Source organism: Phalaenopsis equestris, unplaced genomic scaffold (assembly GCF_001263595.1).
Source record: "Phalaenopsis equestris unplaced genomic scaffold, ASM126359v1 Scaffold201697, whole genome shotgun sequence".
In the NCBI taxonomy this organism is placed as follows: Eukaryota; Viridiplantae; Streptophyta; class Magnoliopsida; order Asparagales; family Orchidaceae; genus Phalaenopsis; species Phalaenopsis equestris.
The window spans coordinates 801-21,262 of record NW_018221444.1 but is presented as its reverse complement, the minus strand read 5'-3'; the positions used below and the strand labels follow the sequence as shown (position 1 = coordinate 21,262).

Sequence of the window (20,462 nt, the reverse complement as noted above, 5' to 3'; positions counted from 1 at the left end):
ATGTGTGTGTGTATATATTGTGTGTATACATATATATATATATATATATGTATGTATACATATATATGTCTATACATATACATATATTCATGTGTATACATATATATATGTGTGTGTGTGTCATACACATACTATGTTAGGTGTTATGTCAAAGAAGTAGATTTAAGCAAGTAAGTTTTGTGAAACCGAGTTAAGTTATTATATTTCTATGTATTTTAGTAATGATTCTTCTAAATTAATTATAATAACTAGATTGATACCATTTTAATTAAAGCATATATATATATATATATATATATATATGTGTGTGTGTATATATTGTGTATTTTGTGTGTATACATATATATATATATATATATGTATGTATACATATATATGTCTATACATATACATATATTCATGTGTATACATATATATATGTGTGTGTGTGTCATACACATACTATGTTAGGTGTTATGTCAAAGAAGTAGATTAAGCAAGTAAGTTTTGTGAAACCGAGATAAGTTATTATATTTCTATGTATTTTAGTAATGATTCTTCTAAATTAATTATAATAACTAGATTGATACCATTTTAATTAAAGTATATTACAAATGTTAGGAGCGACAAGAATTATCAAAAGATTCACTTGAGCAATTACAATTTTTTTGTACAAGTAATAATTTTTATATGTATAAATGTATGTTTCAGTTTTATGGGAATCATAATTGAATTATTTAAAATTCCTTGCAAGTAATGATAATCTTATTAATTTTTTAAATTCAAATTAATCACATATAATATAACATGTTCTGCTTCATTGTTTATGAATTTCATTCACACAGAAAGGATTAAGATATAATCAAATAAATGAAAGATAACGAATGAAAATAAAAATTTAAATAAATCAAGAGCACCCTTTTATATAACTAGTTGGGAGGTACCCCTACGCAAACATAAAAATAAAAATAAAATGTTGTATTTTAATTGGTATAAAGTTTAGACAATGCTCCTAAGATAGCTTCTTGAAAAAAATGTATTTAAAATATTATGAAAATTTCTAATTAAGGAATTGCAATATTTAAGAACTTTAATAAATTGAATATTTAAATGTTTTATTATTTTAATTGCATACATTTTCTATTACTTGTATGAGAGTTTAATACATAATAAGATTGTAATTATTCGCTAAATTTTGGCTAAACTTATTTCATTATTATAATATTTTTTTAAAGAAAAAATCTGTTATATTTATATGACTAATGGGAGAAAGTTTGTTTATAGAAAGAGAATAACTTTTGAAAAAATATAATACTGTTTGATTTGCATGTCTAGTCTTTTTTGTTTTTAATACTATTTCAATTTTTCAATCCGGATGATCTTATGTATTTTGATAAATAATTTTTAATATGTTTTATGGATTAGTAACTCTTTTATAGTTGAATATTCTTGTGAAATATTTTTAAATTTTTAGTATGGTATGCTGCTATTGTTCAACTGTTTATTTCCACCTTGACTTTTGTAGACTCCCCGGTTGTGTGGCAATATTAGGATTGTAGTCAATTGGTAGTTGAGAATCTCGGGTGAGTTTTGGATTGAGGGAGAGTACCTATAATAAGTTTTTCTAGTGAGAACTTATAATGTCGAGTAATCCATGAGAGTTATTGCTTCTTTTAGATAAATTGCTTTATGAGTATCTCTATTGAGTTACTAGCTCAATATTGGGGGACCAGTTAGAACTAATTATTGGGTGACTTGGTGAGATTCAGTTTTTAGGGACATAAAGGTTTTGAGCGACTTGAGGCTTCACGTGTTCCATGTTGTAGGCTTTTCATGCTAGTTCACTTTCATGATGATTTGATTAATTTGACTTTAGTGAATATGAATATATAATGGCCGAATTCATTTACATCTTTAAAGGTTAATACTATAAGCAAGGACTATTAGTTATTATTTCTACATATATTTTTCAAGTACCTAATGTGGGCTTAAACTCAATGCCTTATATATTTTATCGATATTCTATTTTACCCATCAAGCAACTTTAATTTTTATCTTTTACTTAAAAAAATAGGTTTCCATACTAAATAATCATCCCCTTGAACTAAACATAAAAATTTCCTTATTGTTTGGTGTTTCAAAAATGACTTGACTTCTATGCTGAAAATGATGGTGCTTTTCCTCATGCATGCTAAATTATTTTACTGAGCTTGTCAATTTAGATAGATTTATATTATTTTAGGAAGCCAGGCCATGTTTCTTCTCCTATGTTCTTAGCATGATTCTTGTTGGAGGTTCATCTAATATTACTATTCATTCTTGCATTGAATGTATTTAGAAACTATTGTTTCTGATAATATGTTAGCAATTATGAAGCAAGGGTTCCATTTGTGCATTGTATGTTTAGTGATAATAGATTTAAAGACTTGAATTATGTTAGATGAACAGGAAACGTAGATGATAATACCTCAGTTGTATACGTTGAATGAAGGCATATGTAAAAAAATGAAGTAATGTTTTTAGATATTATTACATGGGTGTTTTATAAAAATAAATTATTTTGAAATAGCATAACGGATAAAATAATAAGAGATGCTATAGATTGATAAAAATGTTGAAGTGATGCCTCTCTTTGAAGTAGATGTATAAAGGTAAGAATTTAGGTTCATATGTGATATATAATATGATTTTTAAGTGCTATAGATGATATTGAAATGATTCGATTAACAAATCCTTTTAATAGACTTTGAAGGCTATGATTATACTAAATGATTTAGAGAAGAAATATTTTTTTTATAGAAATGGACCTTAAGATTCATACACTGAAGCTATAAGGATGTGCCTTGCAAATCATGTCGTTTTCATGTTAAAAAAATCTAGTATGATAGCAATTTCTTGTCTTAAGAAAATCAATGAAAAGTTAGTGACCAGAGAATGAATTTTCGTATGAATTTTATTGATTTCAATAAGTCATATGGTTGAGTTCCATGCTAAATGATTTGGTGTGCATTAAGAAATAAATGAATACCTATGTGAAAAGTCCGTTAAAGTTAATTAAAATTATGGATGATGGAGTACAAACTAGTGCTAGAAGTAGATGCAAAGTCGTAAATAAATTTTTAATTATAATAGGATTACATCACGTCTCAACATTGAGTATATATCTTTTTCTTATTTATAGTGGAGATGCTTAGAACATATTCTAAAAGTGAGATGCCTTGTTGCATACTTAAAGATATGGTCTAATTTGTTAGATATCTTTTAAAAAAAGTGAGAAGTTTAAGAAAATGTTTAGAACAGAGAGAGTTTAGAGATAGTAGAATAAAATTTGAGTATATGATATTCCATATTAGTAGGTGTGATATTAACAAATAACAATTAAAATTATTAGAAGATAAAGTTTTACTTAAATATGATAGGATTAGGTAACATTGATTTCTTATATATAAAAATGTGGATCTAAGTGAGAATGTAACATCTAGAGTTCAGGTTGAGTGATTAAAAGAAATAAGTTAATGAAAATGTATTACTTGAAAAGATATTATGGAGAGTTTTATAAAACTACAATTAGTATGTTGTTATTAGTTAGGTAGTAAAAATTCATTGTTAGTTAAGTTGAGTGCGATAAAAAGAATAATACTAAGATGATTGTTTAATAAAATTATTAATGATAAATTAAAGGATGATTGTATAAGTAAAATGAATACATAATACACTCACCAGATAAGTAGATAAAATTAACGACAAAGGTTTATGAGTGAAGATGGTAAATATGATATCATGGATAATAGTTTTTCAAAATGAACTTCAAATAATAGGTTTTTTACCTCAAATGATCCCCAAATGGTACAAATGGAAAATAGTAACTCATAAAGCAGACCCCAAATAGTTGTGATAAGGCAAATGTTGTTGATTATGATGATAGGATGTATGGTATCATTGCCTGTTTGCAACTTTGTCTAGAAAAAGGAAATTAAATCTCTTTACGTTTTTGTAGGTTGTAATGCCCACAGTGGAAGCAGATGTTGCATTTTGTCTTGGCAAATTTTGTTTGACGCCAGATGAAGTTAAATCAAGAGTGACATTCGCATTGGATGCTGTTGGCATGTTAAAGTACTCACAAGTACGCTTCCGAAACAAAATAATTTTTTTTTTTTGGGGAAAATAAGCATTAATTCTTTTTTGGTTTTAATTCTTTTTTGGTTTTGTTTTTCCTTCTGTTTACAGAGACCAATTCAGACTCTCAGTGGCGGTCAAAAGCAGAGGGTTGCTATTGCAGGTGCTCTAGCTGAAGCATGCAAAGTTCTACTATTGGATGAGCTAACAACTTTTTTGGATGAGTATGACCAGGTAGTTATTTGATCTATCTTTTGAGCAATCAATCTTCTTTTAGTTTATTGGTATCGTTTGTTTCCTTTCTTTAACCTTTGCAGTTTTGCTAAACCATTGAAACATTTTTTTCTCTCCAACTATACACTACTGACCACTAGGCGAGAACTTAAATCCATCTTCTTTTTACTAATTTATCATATCTTCTTCTTTGTAACGAGCAAAAATTACATTCAGATTTTATGCAGTGCAATGAGTACGAAGTGTTTCTTTTTTTTTGTTTGTTTTTATCTCCAACGTGATTATAATGCTCATTTAGCATACTGATGGATCCTCTCGATTGATTGAAATTGTAATGCATGACATTTAGATTGATTTTTTGGTGAAATAGAACTGTTTTGTCACATCAGTGTACTCCCGAAGCCATTGCGTGGACCGTTAATAAATATGATGGATGCACAACTTTCAAAATTTTGTACTCAAACTAGTATGCTGATGTATGCAGAGTGCTGGACGATGTATTTGAGAGCAATTAGGAAAAAGTAATTTCATATTGGACAACCAAGCGAACGTTTATTTCATCATGTCACAAACTAATGGATGGCTGATAGATTGTGTATAATCAGTTAATAAAAGCAGAGAAAAAGAAAAACATATACTATAGATTTTTTTTAAAAATCCTTATTTGAATCTGAATTGTGTATGCTTTTCACTGTTGATATCGTTCTTGTGGATAAGACAAAAGAAAGAGCTCAGGAAAAACTTGAATTATGGAGGTTTACATTGGAGTTTAAAGATCTTCATGTGAGTAGAATTAAAACTGAATACATGGAATGTAATTTTAGCAGTAGTAGCTCTAGTGATAGAGTTGTAACTATAAATGATCAAATCATTAAAAGGTCTGAACGCTTTAGAACTTGATGGTGTTATAGATGGGGATGCTATTAGTAGGATTCATGTTGGTTGGTTGAAGTGGAGGAATGCTTCGAGCCTTTTGTGTGATAGAAGAGTACCAATTAGACTTAGACTGAAAGGAATGTTTTATGAGAGGGTGGTGAGACTTGCAATGCTCTATAGCGCAGAATGTTGGCCTTTAAAAGAGAAGCATAAAATTAAGATAAGTGTTGTCGAGATGAGAATGCTTAGGTGAATGAGTGGCTTTACACTTAGAGACAAAATACAAAATGAATATATCCATGATAGGGTTAGTGTGGCTCTAATGACGGACAAAATTAGAGAGAATCGTCTTAGATGGTTTGGTCACATTTAAAGTTAACCATCCGATGATCCGATTAGAAGAGTAGATGTTTTAGGTTTGACTTATGTTAAGAAAAGTCTAGATAGACTTGAGCATATTGTACAAAAAATGGTCTTAATTTATTAGAATTAAATAAAAATATGACAACGGGAATGATTTAAAAAAAAAGATTAATGTAACCGACTCCACTTAGTGGATAAAGCTTGTTTTTATTGTTGTTGTTGTATGTGAATTTGAATGAATCTAAATGGATCAATTCTTCATCTTTCAAAATAGAATGCAATAATGTTTGATGTATCTAGATAGAACATGTTATTTAAAGCATGCCTTCCATTTTGTTATCATTCTTGATGACTACTCTTTTGTTACTAAGTACTGCGGAGTTCAAAAATTTTGATGCCCCTGACTCTCCTTGGTGTTGTTGAGTTAGAGCTTTATCGTGTCAAATTTTCAGAAGGCAATTTGATTGTAGCTAAGATACTAACTAAAGATTTCACTATTCACCTTCATTTTTGCGAGGACTTTTTGATATAAAGTTTGAGGTTTCTCATAGGCACAATCCCTATGGTTAGGTACCCCTCCTGATAACAAATGAGCAGTTTGAATTAAAGTTAATCATTCAATACCGAGTATTTTACACATAATAGCAAGAACTATATGGTTTAAATTGTAAAATTTATCACTTAAAGCTTAAAGCGGATGGTCAGAGAAATGATCAAGATCTCATGATTCTGTCATCCTGTGTACCTAGTTAGAGAAGGTAGTCGACTCAACCTGACTAAAACATCCTTGTAAACAACCATGTGTTGTGTCCTCTAAGGTAACCTTATAGATCTGGGGTAGATGTTTGTCTAAGAAGATGAATTTAAGTCAACCTTAACTAACAGAAGCCTTTGTGTCAGTCAATTGTAATGGAGAACTAGGACAAGATCACTTAAGACTCAAATCTGCACTTAGCAAACTTTTTAAAATTGTGTGCCACATTTAAGTATAATGGTGTCCTCAGTGACACTGAATGGCTGAGACTTTTTTGTTTTTCCCTTAAGGATAATAGAGCTAAAGTGTGGCTAAACACTTTAGCAGGATTCATCACCACTTGAACTGATTTAACACAGAAGTTCTCAGCCAAGTATTTTTCTTCTTTCAAGACTGTTAAACTTAGGAATGACATCACATCATTCTCATTATTTAAGGTAGAAACCATTTATGAGGCCTGTGAGAGATTTATGGTTTGTTTGGGGCAGCTACAGTTCATTGAATAATCTGCTGATAAGTTAGGTGCGGTGGCTATTAGAAATTTGTATGTTTTTTGAAAAGCTAGACTGCTGCTAGAAAGCTGCACCGCACCTAGACAGGTGCGGTGTGAAAACGCTGCTTTCAGCCTTTTCAAAATGCATAAGCAGCCAAAACGCATTTTACCCAAACAGTCCAGGTGCGTTTTCAAAATGCTACCGCACCGAATAAACTGCCCCAAACGGACTCGTAAGGAGTTGCTTAGGAGGTGTCTTCTTCATGCCTTACCCAGCTCGCTCTGTCCAAACCTTCTATAACGGACTTTTAGGTTCCCTTAGGTCTCTTATAGATGCTGCTGTAGGAGGATCACTGATGTCCAAACTGCATGAGGCATATGACTTGATTGAGGAGATGACCATCCATCAACAACTTTCATTGGCATGCTGAGATGGTGCAACTCAAAAAAGTAGCTAGTGTGCATGAAACAGATGTCTTGAATATCTTCACTAACCAGATTGTTGCCATATCCAAGAAATTGGATAATTTCACTGTAAGTGCAGTACAAGACATTTGTTTCATATTCAAGACTTGAGAGTTAGCGATAAGGAAAATGGACCATGAGAGTGAATGATGAAAAGACACCTTTAGATATCACGAATTCTATGAAATTTCTCCAACTTTCATGTGACAATCATTGTTTTAGGGTTGACTTAGTGGATGGAGTGGTGACTAGCCAATTTTTTGAAACTTTGGAAGATGAACCAGTAGAGCACTAGGTGTTTGAGAATGAAACTTAGAAATCTACTATTGAATTTGCTCTACTTGTAGAGGGAGACTTTAGGAGGTTTTGGGAGAGGTTTGAACCCTTTGACTTGATTTTGCACACCAAACCCCTAGCACCTTCCATGGAGATAGCCTCGGATTTTGACTTAAAGGCCTTACCCACTCACCTAAGGTATACCTACATAGGGGGATGATGCACCTAAAATATATAGTTTTTATATACACATTTGTATACCTATTTTTGAGATATTGCGCTTTAATGTAAGGTGTTTGTGTGTTTTTCTTTTATGTACAATCAAATAGATGAAAAATGGTAAAAAAAATGAAAAAAGATCGAATTTGGAGCAAAAATGAAGGTGTGCAAAAGAACTGTTGCGCCTAAGCACCAAGAACTGACGCTTACGTGTCAGTAAAATGAGAAGACCGCGCCTAAGCTCCAAGTACATCGCGCTTAAGCGTCAGAAGTAATTACTTGATGATTTAATGAATTTAGACGAATTTTTGAAGAGGTGTTTGAAACAACTCTTGGTGAAAATGTGGGAAATAGTTAATGGATATGAAAATACATTCAATTGACTTTTGAAAGGAGATAACATTTGGAAGATTCATTGAATGTGCACATATTTTGAATAGACACCAAGACACCTTTTGGAAAATTATAAAAGAAAACTTGGATTGAAGAACTATCTCTTTTTTCTTCTTTTCGAGAGTTCTTTTCGGGAGCCCTTCCACACCCTCCTACGATTTCTTCCAGCCTTCCTCCAACACACGCCACCCCTTTTATTTTTATTTTGAGTTGTAGTGCGTGAGTAGATAATATTGTAAGAGAAAGAAGAGAAGAGATTCAAAGGAACTTCAAGAGTTTGGTGGAGAGGATTTAAGATAAGTTTTTATCTTTGTGACTACATTTGGTTTTAATTTAAAATTTTTTAGATTTTGATACAAGATATTAGCCCCCAGGTGGAGGAAGAAGAGAGAACTCTAGAGTGAGAGCTAGTATCTTCTCTACCTAACCCGTCTTCAACACTATTCAAACTTTAAATTAGTCAATGTTCTTATAACATCTCTAGTAAGAGTAAAGAATATTATTGTTTCTATTTGACACAACACAATTTGAATACTTTCACAATAAAATTTCTATACTTGTTATTGATTCATGATAATGAAAAAAAATATTTTATTTTTATTTCTTATACTTGTTACCGAGTAGAGAGTATTGTAAGAGGTAGTGTGTGAGTACAAAGTATTGTAAGAGAAAGGAAGAGAAGAGGTTCAAAGGAACTTCAAGAGTCTGGTGGAGAGGATTTTGTGACTACATTTTGTTTTAATTTAGACTTCTTTTTTTGCATAATATCTATTTTCAAACTTAAGTGTGGTTGTGTTTTCTTCATGAATTTTGAGTAGTTTTATTTATCTTTTTCCTTAAAATGATAAATGATTAAGTATTAGATGGAAGTTGTGTGAAGTATTAATCTTTAATGTTGGAATAAGTTGTGATGATTTTAAATCTTGTACTTTCTTTAGTTCTTGATTTGGCCAATTAAGATGTTAATATCTGTTGTGAGAACATGTAAGATCCATGATGGGATTGTCTCAGTTAACTAATGGTAAGAATCACATGAGATTGTAAGGATGAACGTATGATTAAGTGCAAATAAATAGAGAAATAAACTTTGAAGGGTGTAGAATTAGAAGACTTTAGAGTGACAGGCTAAAACCCTCATTTTGATTTATAATTTTAGGTTTTGATACGAGATATTAGCCCCCTGATGGAGGGAGAAGAGAGAACTCTAGAGTGAGAGCTAGTATCTTCCCTACCTAACCCGTCTTCAACATTATTTAAGTTTTAAATTAGTCAATATTCTTTATAGCATCTATAGTAAGAGTAAAGAATATTATTGTTTCTAGTTGACACAACACAATTTGAATACTTTCACAATATAGTTCATATACTTGTTACTGATTCATGATAAAGAAAAAAATATTTTATTTGTATTGCCTATATTTGTTACTGATTCATAAATCACCTACATTTTAAAGCTCATACCTCTATGTATCATCACTACATTGGATAATTATATAAGTTCAAGTCAAAACTATAAATTTAACTCTACTTTTCTTTGCATACTTCATTTACTATGACATTTGTGTCATTTTATGCAATTATATAGAGAAAAAGACCTCAATGTTTGTGGAACACAACAAAAAAGAAAAGGTAAAAAATGCGGAAATCTTCTTATTTCCTATTATTGTTAAACAACATTAGACATTGTTGGTTGGGAAGTTGAACGAAAGAAAATGAAAATTATATGGCTCTTTATCGAACAAGATGCTAGGTCATCACACATAACTTTGTTAGTATGCTTAACAGATGCTCAATGATTTGTTGCCCAAATTTAGAAAAATTGGTTATGATTTTGTAACAATTCAATTCAACAAGAAACTTTGCAGACCAATGAATTTGTAAGAGATGTTGGAACGACATGTTCGTTTGCAAAAATATAGAAATGGTACAGGCCGAGCGAGTTGAGTGGAGTGAAAAATTGGGATTGCAGGCAGATATGTCGAAATTTAGAGCTGAATTTGCCTATGATATTTGTCTGTGGGCTGTCTCATGCATAAACGATACTCTGTTGGATTTGATCTTATTTTATCAATGAATGATGAACTCTCTAACTACTTTTCTTCTGTTCTTTTTATTGATTTTCACCATGTCTACTTTTCTTCTGTCCGTTTTATTGATTTTCACCATGTTACGTGAGCTCTATCTCCTTATTAAAATAGCCAGAATACTATGATAATATCATCGCAAAACACTGCAATAAACTCAAAATACAACCACCTCAATAACACCTACTACATCAACCCCATTAACACCCCAATAAAAGTGAAACATTAAAGCTCCAATAGCACCGCAATAGTACCAGAATAACACCACAAAATAACTACTAAGACACCATATTCTCATCTCAGCAAAATGTTGACTGAAGTACAACCACAATAATACGACAATAACACCGGAATAAAACCAACTTATTACCTCAAAATAAAGCAAACAACAACAATGTTATGCTAATAAAACCTATGTAACCTTAACATCGCAATAACCGCTGCAAAACTACGACAATAACACTATAGTACCACTTCAATATTACCGCAATAACACCAAAATAATATACGGTATCACCCAATAACACCACAAATCTGTCACAAAATCGTGCAAAAAACTCCATAAAAGAACTCCAATGACACAGCAACACCACTTCGACAACACTGCAATAACACCTTGGCACACTCCAATAAAACCTGAATGTCACCTCAATAACACCTTAATAGCCGCCGCAAAACCACGATAATAACACTGCAGTTTGACTCCAATAATACCTTTGCGCCACCTCGATAATATTGCAATAACATTTAAGTAACACTAATAATACTCCATCTCAATAACACCGCAATAGTAGCTGCAAAACCACGCCAATAACACCACGACACCACTAATAATACCGCAAAGCCATGTTAATAGCACCGCAATAACACCCAAATAACACTCTAATAATACCAAAGTTTCACCTCGATAACACCGAAATCTGCCACAAAATCTCGCCAAAAACAACGCAAAAAACTTCAATAAGATCGCAACACCACTTTGATAACACCACAATACTTCAATAATACCCGAATCTCACCTCAATAACACTGCAATAGCCGCTGCAAAACCACGCCAATAACGTCGTGATTCGACTCCAATAAAACCTCAGTGTCACATCAATAACACCGCAATAACACCTAACAATCTAATAATACCCCAAGTGTCACCTCAATAACACCGCAATAGACGTCGTAAAATCATGTCAATAACACCGCGACACCACTCCAATAATACCACAAAATTACGTCAATAACATCACAATAACACTTAGGTAATACTCCAATAATACAGCCGTGTCACCTCAATAACACTGAAATCCACCGCAAAACCACGCCAATAGCACCTCAAAAAAATCTAATAATACCACGGTACCATTTCGATAACACGAGATAACACTCCAATAATACATCAATAGGACCTCAACAAGATCGTAATGGCCGCCGGAAAACCATGCTAATAACACCGCGGTTCGACTCTAATAACACCTCAGCGCCACCTTGATAACAACACAATAACACTCTAATAATACCTAATGTGTCATCTTAATAACAACGCAATAGCTGCCCCAAAACCATGTCAATAACATCGCAGTCCGACTTCAATAATACCGCAAAATCAATTCAATAACACCGTAATAACTCCTAAGTAACAATCCAATAATACCGCAGTATTATTTTATCACCTTAATAACACCAAATTCTGCCGCAAAACCACTCTAATAACACTAAAAAAACCTCCAATAACACCGCAAAAAAATCTAGTTAAAATTGAAGCGGCTCAGTTTTGTTATTCTCGAGAGGCGTTATTGTGGTTATTATTGTGGTGTTACTTGCGTAGTGTTTTTGCAATTATTGGGTATTTTTGACTTGTGCTATATGAATGTTAGTGTTATTGCATTTTTGTGGTGTTAATAAAGTTTTATTACGATGTTATTGTGCAGTTATTCTGGTAATTGTGACTGGTGGTATTGTGGTATTATTGTAGGATTATTTAGTTGTTTTTGAGGTGTTATCGTGATGTTATTGTAGTGTTATGCGTGTGGAATTCCAGCAGCTATGTTGTGTTATTCTAGAGTGACGGTGTTGTTAGTGTTATTATGATTTTTTGTGGTATTATTGAGGGTTATTGTGGTGTTGTCGTACTATTATTTGGGTGATAATGGGGCAGTTGTGGTTGTATTATCAACTGACGTTATTATGGTTTTATCGTGGCATTATTGTAGTGGTATTTAGGTGTTATTGTGGTGTTATCATGATGTTATTATGGTCTTATTTGAGTGTAATTGCATCGGCTATGTTGTTCATTATTGAGTGGCTTTATTGTGTTATTGTTATTTTCTTGTGGTTTTATTGCAGTGTCTATTGATATTATTTGGGTAGTATTGTGTTGGTTGTGGTATTTTCTAAAAGTGTTTTTGCGGTATTATTCTGGTATTGTTGCAGATGTATTGAGATGTTATTGCGACATTATTGTAGGGTTATTTAGGTGTTATTAAGGTGTTATCATGGTGCTATTGTGATGTTATTTGAGTGGAAATGTGTCGGCTATATTGTGTTATTCTTTAGCAGTTTTCTTGTGGTGTTATTGTGGTTTTCTTGTGGTGTTATTACAGCTTTCTTATGGTGTTGTTGCGGTGTCTTGTGGTATTATTTGGGTAATATTATAGTGGTTGTGGTATTTTCGAACGGTGTTATTACGGTGTTATTGCGATTGTATCGAGGTGTTATCGTGGTCTTATTGTGGGGTTCTTAGGTGTTATCATGGTGTTGTTCTTGTGTTATTTGAGTGGAATTGCGATAGCTATGTTGTGTTATTCTTAAGCGGCTTTATTGTGGTGTTATTGTGGTTTCTTATGTTGTTATTGCGATGTCTTGTGGTATTATTGGGTATTATTGCAACAGTTGTGATATTTTCTAACGGTGTTATTCTGATGTTATTGCGGTTATATTGAGCTGTTATTCTGGTGATATTTTCTAACGGTGTTATTGTGGTTGTATTGGGGTTATTGAGGTGTTATCATTGTGTTATTTGAGTAGAATTGTGGCGGCTATGTTGTGTTATTCTTGAGTGGTTTTCTTGTGGTGTTATTGCGGTGACTTATGGTTTTCTTGTGGTGTTATTGCGGTGACTTGTTGTATTATTTGGGTATTATTGCGGCAGTTATGGTGATATTTTCAAACGGTGTTAATGCATTGTTATTCTGGTATTATTGAGGTGTTATTGCGACATTATTGTGGGATTATTTAAGTGTTATTGAGGTGTTATCCTGATGTTATTTTGGTGTTATTTGAGTGGAATTGCAGGAGATTTGTCGTTATCCTTGAGTGACTTTACTGTGGTTTTCTTGTGGTGTTATTACGGTGTATTGTGATATTATTTGTGTACTATTATGGCAGTTGTTGTGGTAGTTTCGAACGTTGTTATTGCTGTTATTGCGTGTTATTCTGGTATTATTTGAGGTTTTATTTGAGTTGATTTGCATCGGCTATGCTGTTATTCTTGACTCGTGTTATTGTGGTGTTATTGAGGTGTTATTGTGACATTACTGTGGCCTTATTTGGGTGGTATTGTAGTGTTATTATGATGTTATTTTGGTGTTATGTCAGAATTATTATGGTGTTATTGCAGTATTATTATGATGTTAATTGAGGTATTAAGGTGGAGTGGTATTGTTGTGTTATTCTGGTGTTATTTGAGGTGTTATCATACCACGATATGGACAAATTACAACCTCAATGCTAATCACCTACTCTATTCATTTTAGTCATTGATTATATATCTTGCATATTGAATAAACAAATCCTCAAACATGCTGATGGGTGATACAAAGCTAAAGGTGGAGGGCTGATTATGAATTTGGCTTCCTGATTTTCTGCAACATGTCAGAGTTCCATTTAATCCAAATATGTTCATTATCATAAATATCAATATTATGAAGTCTATACTTTTCAGCTTATAAATTATTAATTTTGGAAGAATTAGATAGATTAGTATCAATAAGTAACAATCATACGAGCATGATTTTCAAACTAATTTTTCTTCAATCAACAATACGGCCTATTAGGAATAGTTAAATGATTAAAAATAATACCACTCGATTTTAGATGCACCATCAATAGGAATATTTAAATTAGCGGAAATATTTAAATCAAGAGCAGAGCTAACATCAACATTAGAAACCCTATTAGGAATAGTTGCATCTTTAGTTGTACTAAAAATAGTAGCTACATCATTAGCTTAAACATTGGCAATCTTAAGGCAAGATTGAGGATCATGAGCAAAAGTATTACAAGGCTTGCAAGGAGTTGGCTTCCATTCATGAATAACTTCAAGTTTAAACATATATCCTTTATTGTCAAGATGAATAAAATCAATAAGAAGAGTCACTATTAATTTGAATATTAACTCTAGAAAAGGAGAGTCAAATGTGATTGCTATGTGGGTAGAATAACATCTGTAGTACTTGGACAACCGATTACATAATACAATAAAAAGTCATTTATTTTAGTTATGAACATTATTTAGAAGAGTTTTGATAGTTGGGAAATTTCTTTATTATCTGTTGGGGGTTGAATTATATTATTGAAGAGTTTGATAGGAATTATATCTCACGAATTGAATCCATCATTGGACTGTTATATGTGTCTGTGAGTTGTGGTGTGAACAATTCATGCTATGTTGGAGTAATCGTGAGTGCTATGTTGGTGAATGAATGTTTAGGAAAATGTAAAAAAACAATTCTAGTGTTCAATTTCCATTATATAGCTGCATGAGACAATCTAGGATTGAATACAAATTTGTGTCGCATGGGGCTGGTTCTTGGCTAGATGAGGCTTCTTTCTCCTTTTCTGTATACCATGGTTTATTTTAGAGAAACATAATTGTACATAAAATAAAATTGACTTTGAATACTGGAATATATAGTTTTTACTCTTTTATTTTTCTCTCAATACCCTTTTAATCTGGAATTAGATATTCTCTCTAGGCGCATCTTCCTTTGGTCTTTCAAATTGCACTCTTTATTGACTTTTTTTTTGCTTTGACTGAGGTGCTCTCTCACTTAATATACCATCAACATCGATTGATATTTTTTCAATGATTTCAACATACATTGCTCAACAGCTTCATTTTCTTATGTTTTGGTATTAATTTGATATGCAAACTTTTGGTCGTGTGCGAAATATGTGGCCACTTGAATTAGCATTCCACATTTATGCCTCTTTGAGATGTTTGCATCCATAATTGTTATAGATATCCATTTTCTCATGAACAGACCATTGCAATAGGAGCTATTTATCGATATCTTTATTATATTTTCTAAGTTGAGAACTCGTAGAAAGTGAGCACATAATAACTCCATCATTTCAAATTTCTTGCAAGTACATGTAATTTCGGAATTAGACTTGTCAAATTTAACAATTCAAGGGTTGTTTGTCTCCTGATTATCCAAATTATTAATATAAAATTATGAATCATTATTTCCAGAGAATCTACAACAAGACCACATAGCCTATGTAAGAACTCTTTCTTGAACATTGAGTACAGCTTCCTTGAATAAAATAAAGTTGTCTGCCTCAATACTAAGCTGTTTTTAACGACATGAGTAATTACAGGCTGAGCACATTTGAAATCCCCTTCTTTCTTATTCTGCCTCCATGCTTTCATGACACTTTAAAGACCTAGAAAATAATCGGTAATAGAGCTTGTTGGCTTTGAGACACTATGAAAAATATTATTTGTGGACCCACTTCCTTGTGTTGATAAGATTCTCATTTCAAATATTTCTTTATTGAATGTTCTTTACCACTTATGTCTAATACTGTACAAATCATCTAGGCAAACGTTGTCATGAAAATTTCCTTTCTCAATCATCACAGCCCAAATATGTTCAAACTTCTCTTCAGAGTCGCATTTGCTCATGCATTTGTATAAAAGTTCGTTGGTTGTCTTATTACCCACCGCACAATGGACTTTCGAAGAAAATTTTTTGTAGATATGTCACCGGCATAATTTATGTCGTGTATGTGGCTGAGAATCTTTTATAACTCTTGTCATTGGTTGATCTTGATATGTAAAGATTGTTATTAGATGTTTGTCATCCATGATACTAATAAATATTTTAAATAATCGTTTGAATGAATCAATTATCTCGTCTGAGAAAAACTCAACTCCGAAGAGAACTTTTTTGTCAATGATGATTCACACCAATAAAATGAGCATAACATAAATTATATTTATTCAGTCGATAACTTGTATAAAAAATAATGACACCCCCAAAACAGTCATAATCAAGTTTGGACATGTTTTCACTTCATAAAAAGCTTATCAACCTACCGCTCTCACCAATTTAGATTTCTCACACAAAAATATTATTCTCAGTCTGTCTCTCCGTGAACAATTATAGAAGAAAATTAGCGTAGCCATTTTATATTTTATATCTTCTCTCTTTTTGAATGAAATTGAAGAAATCTCTCTTCGTACATTTAAGATTTTGACTCCTCCAACTTCCGTAGCAAGAAAGTTAAAAAGTATTCGTAGCTCTTATCTCTGATTGTATCATCGATCTAAGCACATCTGCACTGATTTCACTTATCTTTCTGCTGAAAAGCAGAAGATGCTTATCACCGGATTTACCAAGGAGTGCTAGATTTTCTATAATTTTTTTAACTGTCTAGTTGCTCTGAACATCAAATGTATATCAAATCAATAGTGTGCAACCAGTTCTTGTGTACATTTATTTGAACTTCACCGCATTGGTGAACTTCAAATCTTTTTTTAAACTAACTTTACCCCATAAAAAGTCATTTGGCTTAATATTCCTCGAATTCGGAAAAAAATTACTGTGGTCCTTTCAAATAGTGAATCTAATATGATGAACATAAGCACAATATAGATCATTTATTTCTATTTCATTGTGTACAACGGTGCGAAAAAATTTGCCTACAGTTGGATCATTAGAACTATCTCCAGGCTCTCTACGCTGCACAAAAGAAAAACAACATCAGATTAAATTAGATGATAAGCATCATTCATGCTAAGCCTACTTTTTAAATCTCATTTTATTAAAAGTAAAAAAGATTTTCTAAATGATGTGAGGACTGACTATATTTTATGCTCCAGTGGGATATATATATATAGATTTCAAATAATTTGCATATCTATCCTTTGTTAGAGTTTTTGTAATAAAATTGTTTTCTTTCAAAACAATCCAGTCTAATGTAATATTTAGTTCTCCTATCAACTTTAAATTTGCATAGGGAATACTCTGATAGTCATATGTATTTTGTCAAGCAAAGTAAATTGTCAATTATTTTAATCAATCTTAAAATTTGACATTGTCTTCCACACTATCAAATATAGATGCTTTTAATTTTTGGGTATTTATTGAATCCAAGTCAATGCATGATGACAAATACATGATATGTAATGAAGTGTTTTTAAAAATATAAGAATGGTAATATGAAAAGATAGAGAGAAAAAACTTAATAATTTTAATAATGTTTTATTAAATAAACTTTAAAGTTACTCTGGGTTTGTGATGGATCACTTTAGTTATAAGCTTTTTTGCATAGTTGAGGTTTTGTTGATAACCTTCTTTTAGTTGTACAAGTGCACTCAACCCTTATGCATTTCTTTTCTCTTACAAAATTTATTATGTGAGATAAATAATATTTATTTAACAATGAAATGCAATTACATGATTTTTTTATTAGTTTTTAAAGATTTGTTATCAGTCATTTTTTATTAGTATGTGTTATGCATAAAAATAACTAATTATAAGATTTGTTTTGTAGTACTCTTTATCAAAGCTTTTACCTCAATTTACTTTGTAAGATAATCATCTATTATAGAGATGAATTTTCTTTAGCCATAGAATGGAGATAAGGTCCATTCAAAGTCCATTCCGTAGATTGTCGACGGTCATGGCTGAATGTTGGTTGTAGCTTATAAAAAGGTTGTAATTGCATTGGAGCAAATTTTGGCATTTAAGGCTTTTTTTTGAGAAATTGCCTACATCCTTCTTAATGGTTGCACTAAATTATTTTTATCTAAGGATCTTGTCTCCCAAATTTGTCCTCTAAAGTAACTCCCACATTCTTAGAATGAACATCTTTCAGAATTCTTTCTACTTCTCTTTCTCGCATGCACATCAAATTTATCAGAATGATTGGCCTACCGAACAACTCATCATGCAAGTGCAAGTATTTGGTGGCCTTGATTTTGAATGTTCATTTGTCCTTTACGAAGGGTGGAATTTATCATGTCTTTAGGTATTTAAAAAATGGATCCGCCCGGGTCAGTTAAGTGGCTTCTTCAACCCTCTACTGCACATTTGAACAATCTTTTGAAATGATGAGGTTTGTAGAGGAAGATTTATGGGATGGTCTTTGCTGAATTGGGTTGGAATTTGGTTGTGCTTGTAAATATGTTTGAAGCCATTGTGTTGTGATCACATGTGCCCATGCCAACTTCTCCTTGATTGGGTATTTTGACTCGGCCCTTGAAGATTTTATTTGCATGGTTCGCCTTTTAAAATTTCTCTTTCTTGTTCTTCTTCTTCTTCTTCTTCTTCTTCTATGCGCACCATGGATAAATCTGGATACAAGACAAACTTCATGCTACCTAATGAGCCTCTAATGTGACACTTGTTAGACTCCCCCAATCAATGTCATGGGCTTCGCAGAGCCAACCTGGAAATCAATCTCTAATTTCTCCTCTTAATCAACTAGACAGTTTTTGAAACATTTTTGAAACACTTTCTGTGATATTAAATATTCATTTTTCTTAATTTTTATCTGCAAGATCCTTTCTATGCATAAGTAAATATTCATTCCTCTCATTTGCTTGAAGTTTGAAACATTGAAGTTTATTAAATTATCATTTAGTTGGAGTTCATAAAATCAATATTTGATTCAAATTGTACAAATATTTCAAAACTTCCACAAAAGTAATTTTACTTTTATAATTGGATTTTATATTGCGTATTGCATCCGGTGTCCGATCTGAGCCATCAAAAAAATTTGAGTGGCCCCCACTCTAAAAACAAGAAAAAACAAAAATGTGTACTTCAGTGGTTCTGATCGGACACCAGACGCAAATTTACGTCCGGTGTCCGTACGCAATAAAAGCTCTTATAATCGAGGGTTAATTTTAGTTCCTTGAAATTAGAAATCGCGTTGAAAAAAATGATAAATGTTTTATGTTGCGTCATTTAGACAGATCTAGTTAGCAATTAACATGGATTTCTAACTCTACAGACATAAAATGCCCAAAAATGTATCCAAAATAGAATCATTATTTTCTGATACTCTTCTTTGATGTAAATGTTGGATCCTCAAACTTGATTTTATTTGAATTCTGCCTCAGCTGGGAGTCATCAAGGCAGTTAAGAGGTGTGTCTCTTGTAATGAAGAAGTTGCTGCATTATGGGTAACACATCGGCTAGAAGAACTGAAGTATGCAGATGGTGCTTTTTATATGGAAGATGGATCTATTGTTATGCAAGGTGATGTCCCTACTATCATTGAGTTCTTGAAAGCAAAACAAGCGAACTACATTGAACATTTTAATTTTTAATTTTTTTAATGTAAATTTGAATGAGAATTAATTATACCTACAAGGCTTAAATGGGAATCTTTGATGAAAATTGCAAGTCAAATTGTTTAAAGGAAATTTTACATTTATAACACTCAATTTTACATGTATACATACAACTCATCCATTTTTATGTTTCATGTATAAACTTTCATATTTACATGTGTAATACTCAATTCTTTAATATAACATAAAAAAAGTGAAATAAGCTTTTTCATATAGGGCTTTATAACATTGAAGTGTGATGAATGAAAATATCAAATCTTATGATGTGGAAATGCATAAACTTTGTGTGGTATGCATGTAAATTTCCCATGATAGGAAGATTGGTTGACAGATTAATTTATAATGAAAGTAGTTAATGGTTTCAATTCATTTTAAAAATTTATAAGGGGATTAAATATTTTGTTTAGAAATTAAATACACCAACAACAACAACAACAAAGCCTTAATCCCACTACGTGGGGTCGGCTACATGAATCCTTTTTCTCCATTGCGTCCTATTTAGTGTCATATTTTCATTTAGTTCTAGTAAATTAAGATCATTTTTAATACAATAAGCCCAAGTCTTCTTAGGTCTACCTCTTCCTTTCTTAACACAAGTTGAATCTAAAACATCTATTCTCCTAATCG

At 31.9% G+C, this 20,462-nt stretch overlaps 1 protein-coding gene across 1 annotated transcript in view; it reads left to right on the top strand.

Annotated features, from left to right (window-relative positions):
• The window catches only part of LOC110036027 (ABC transporter I family member 10, chloroplastic), a 31,613-nt gene extending 11,677 nt beyond the window's left edge, over positions 1–19,936 (top strand). Inside the window, exons 3-5 of the mRNA XM_020740375.1 lie at positions 3,977–4,102; positions 4,207–4,329; positions 19,602–19,936. Of these exons, the coding sequence (XP_020596034.1) occupies positions 3,977–4,102; positions 4,207–4,329; positions 19,602–19,811 (459 nt within the window). The 3' untranslated portion in view covers positions 19,812–19,936. The remainder of the gene's footprint in view (positions 1–3,976; positions 4,103–4,206; positions 4,330–19,601) is intronic.
• The last annotated feature ends 526 nt before the right edge of the window (positions 19,937–20,462 follow it).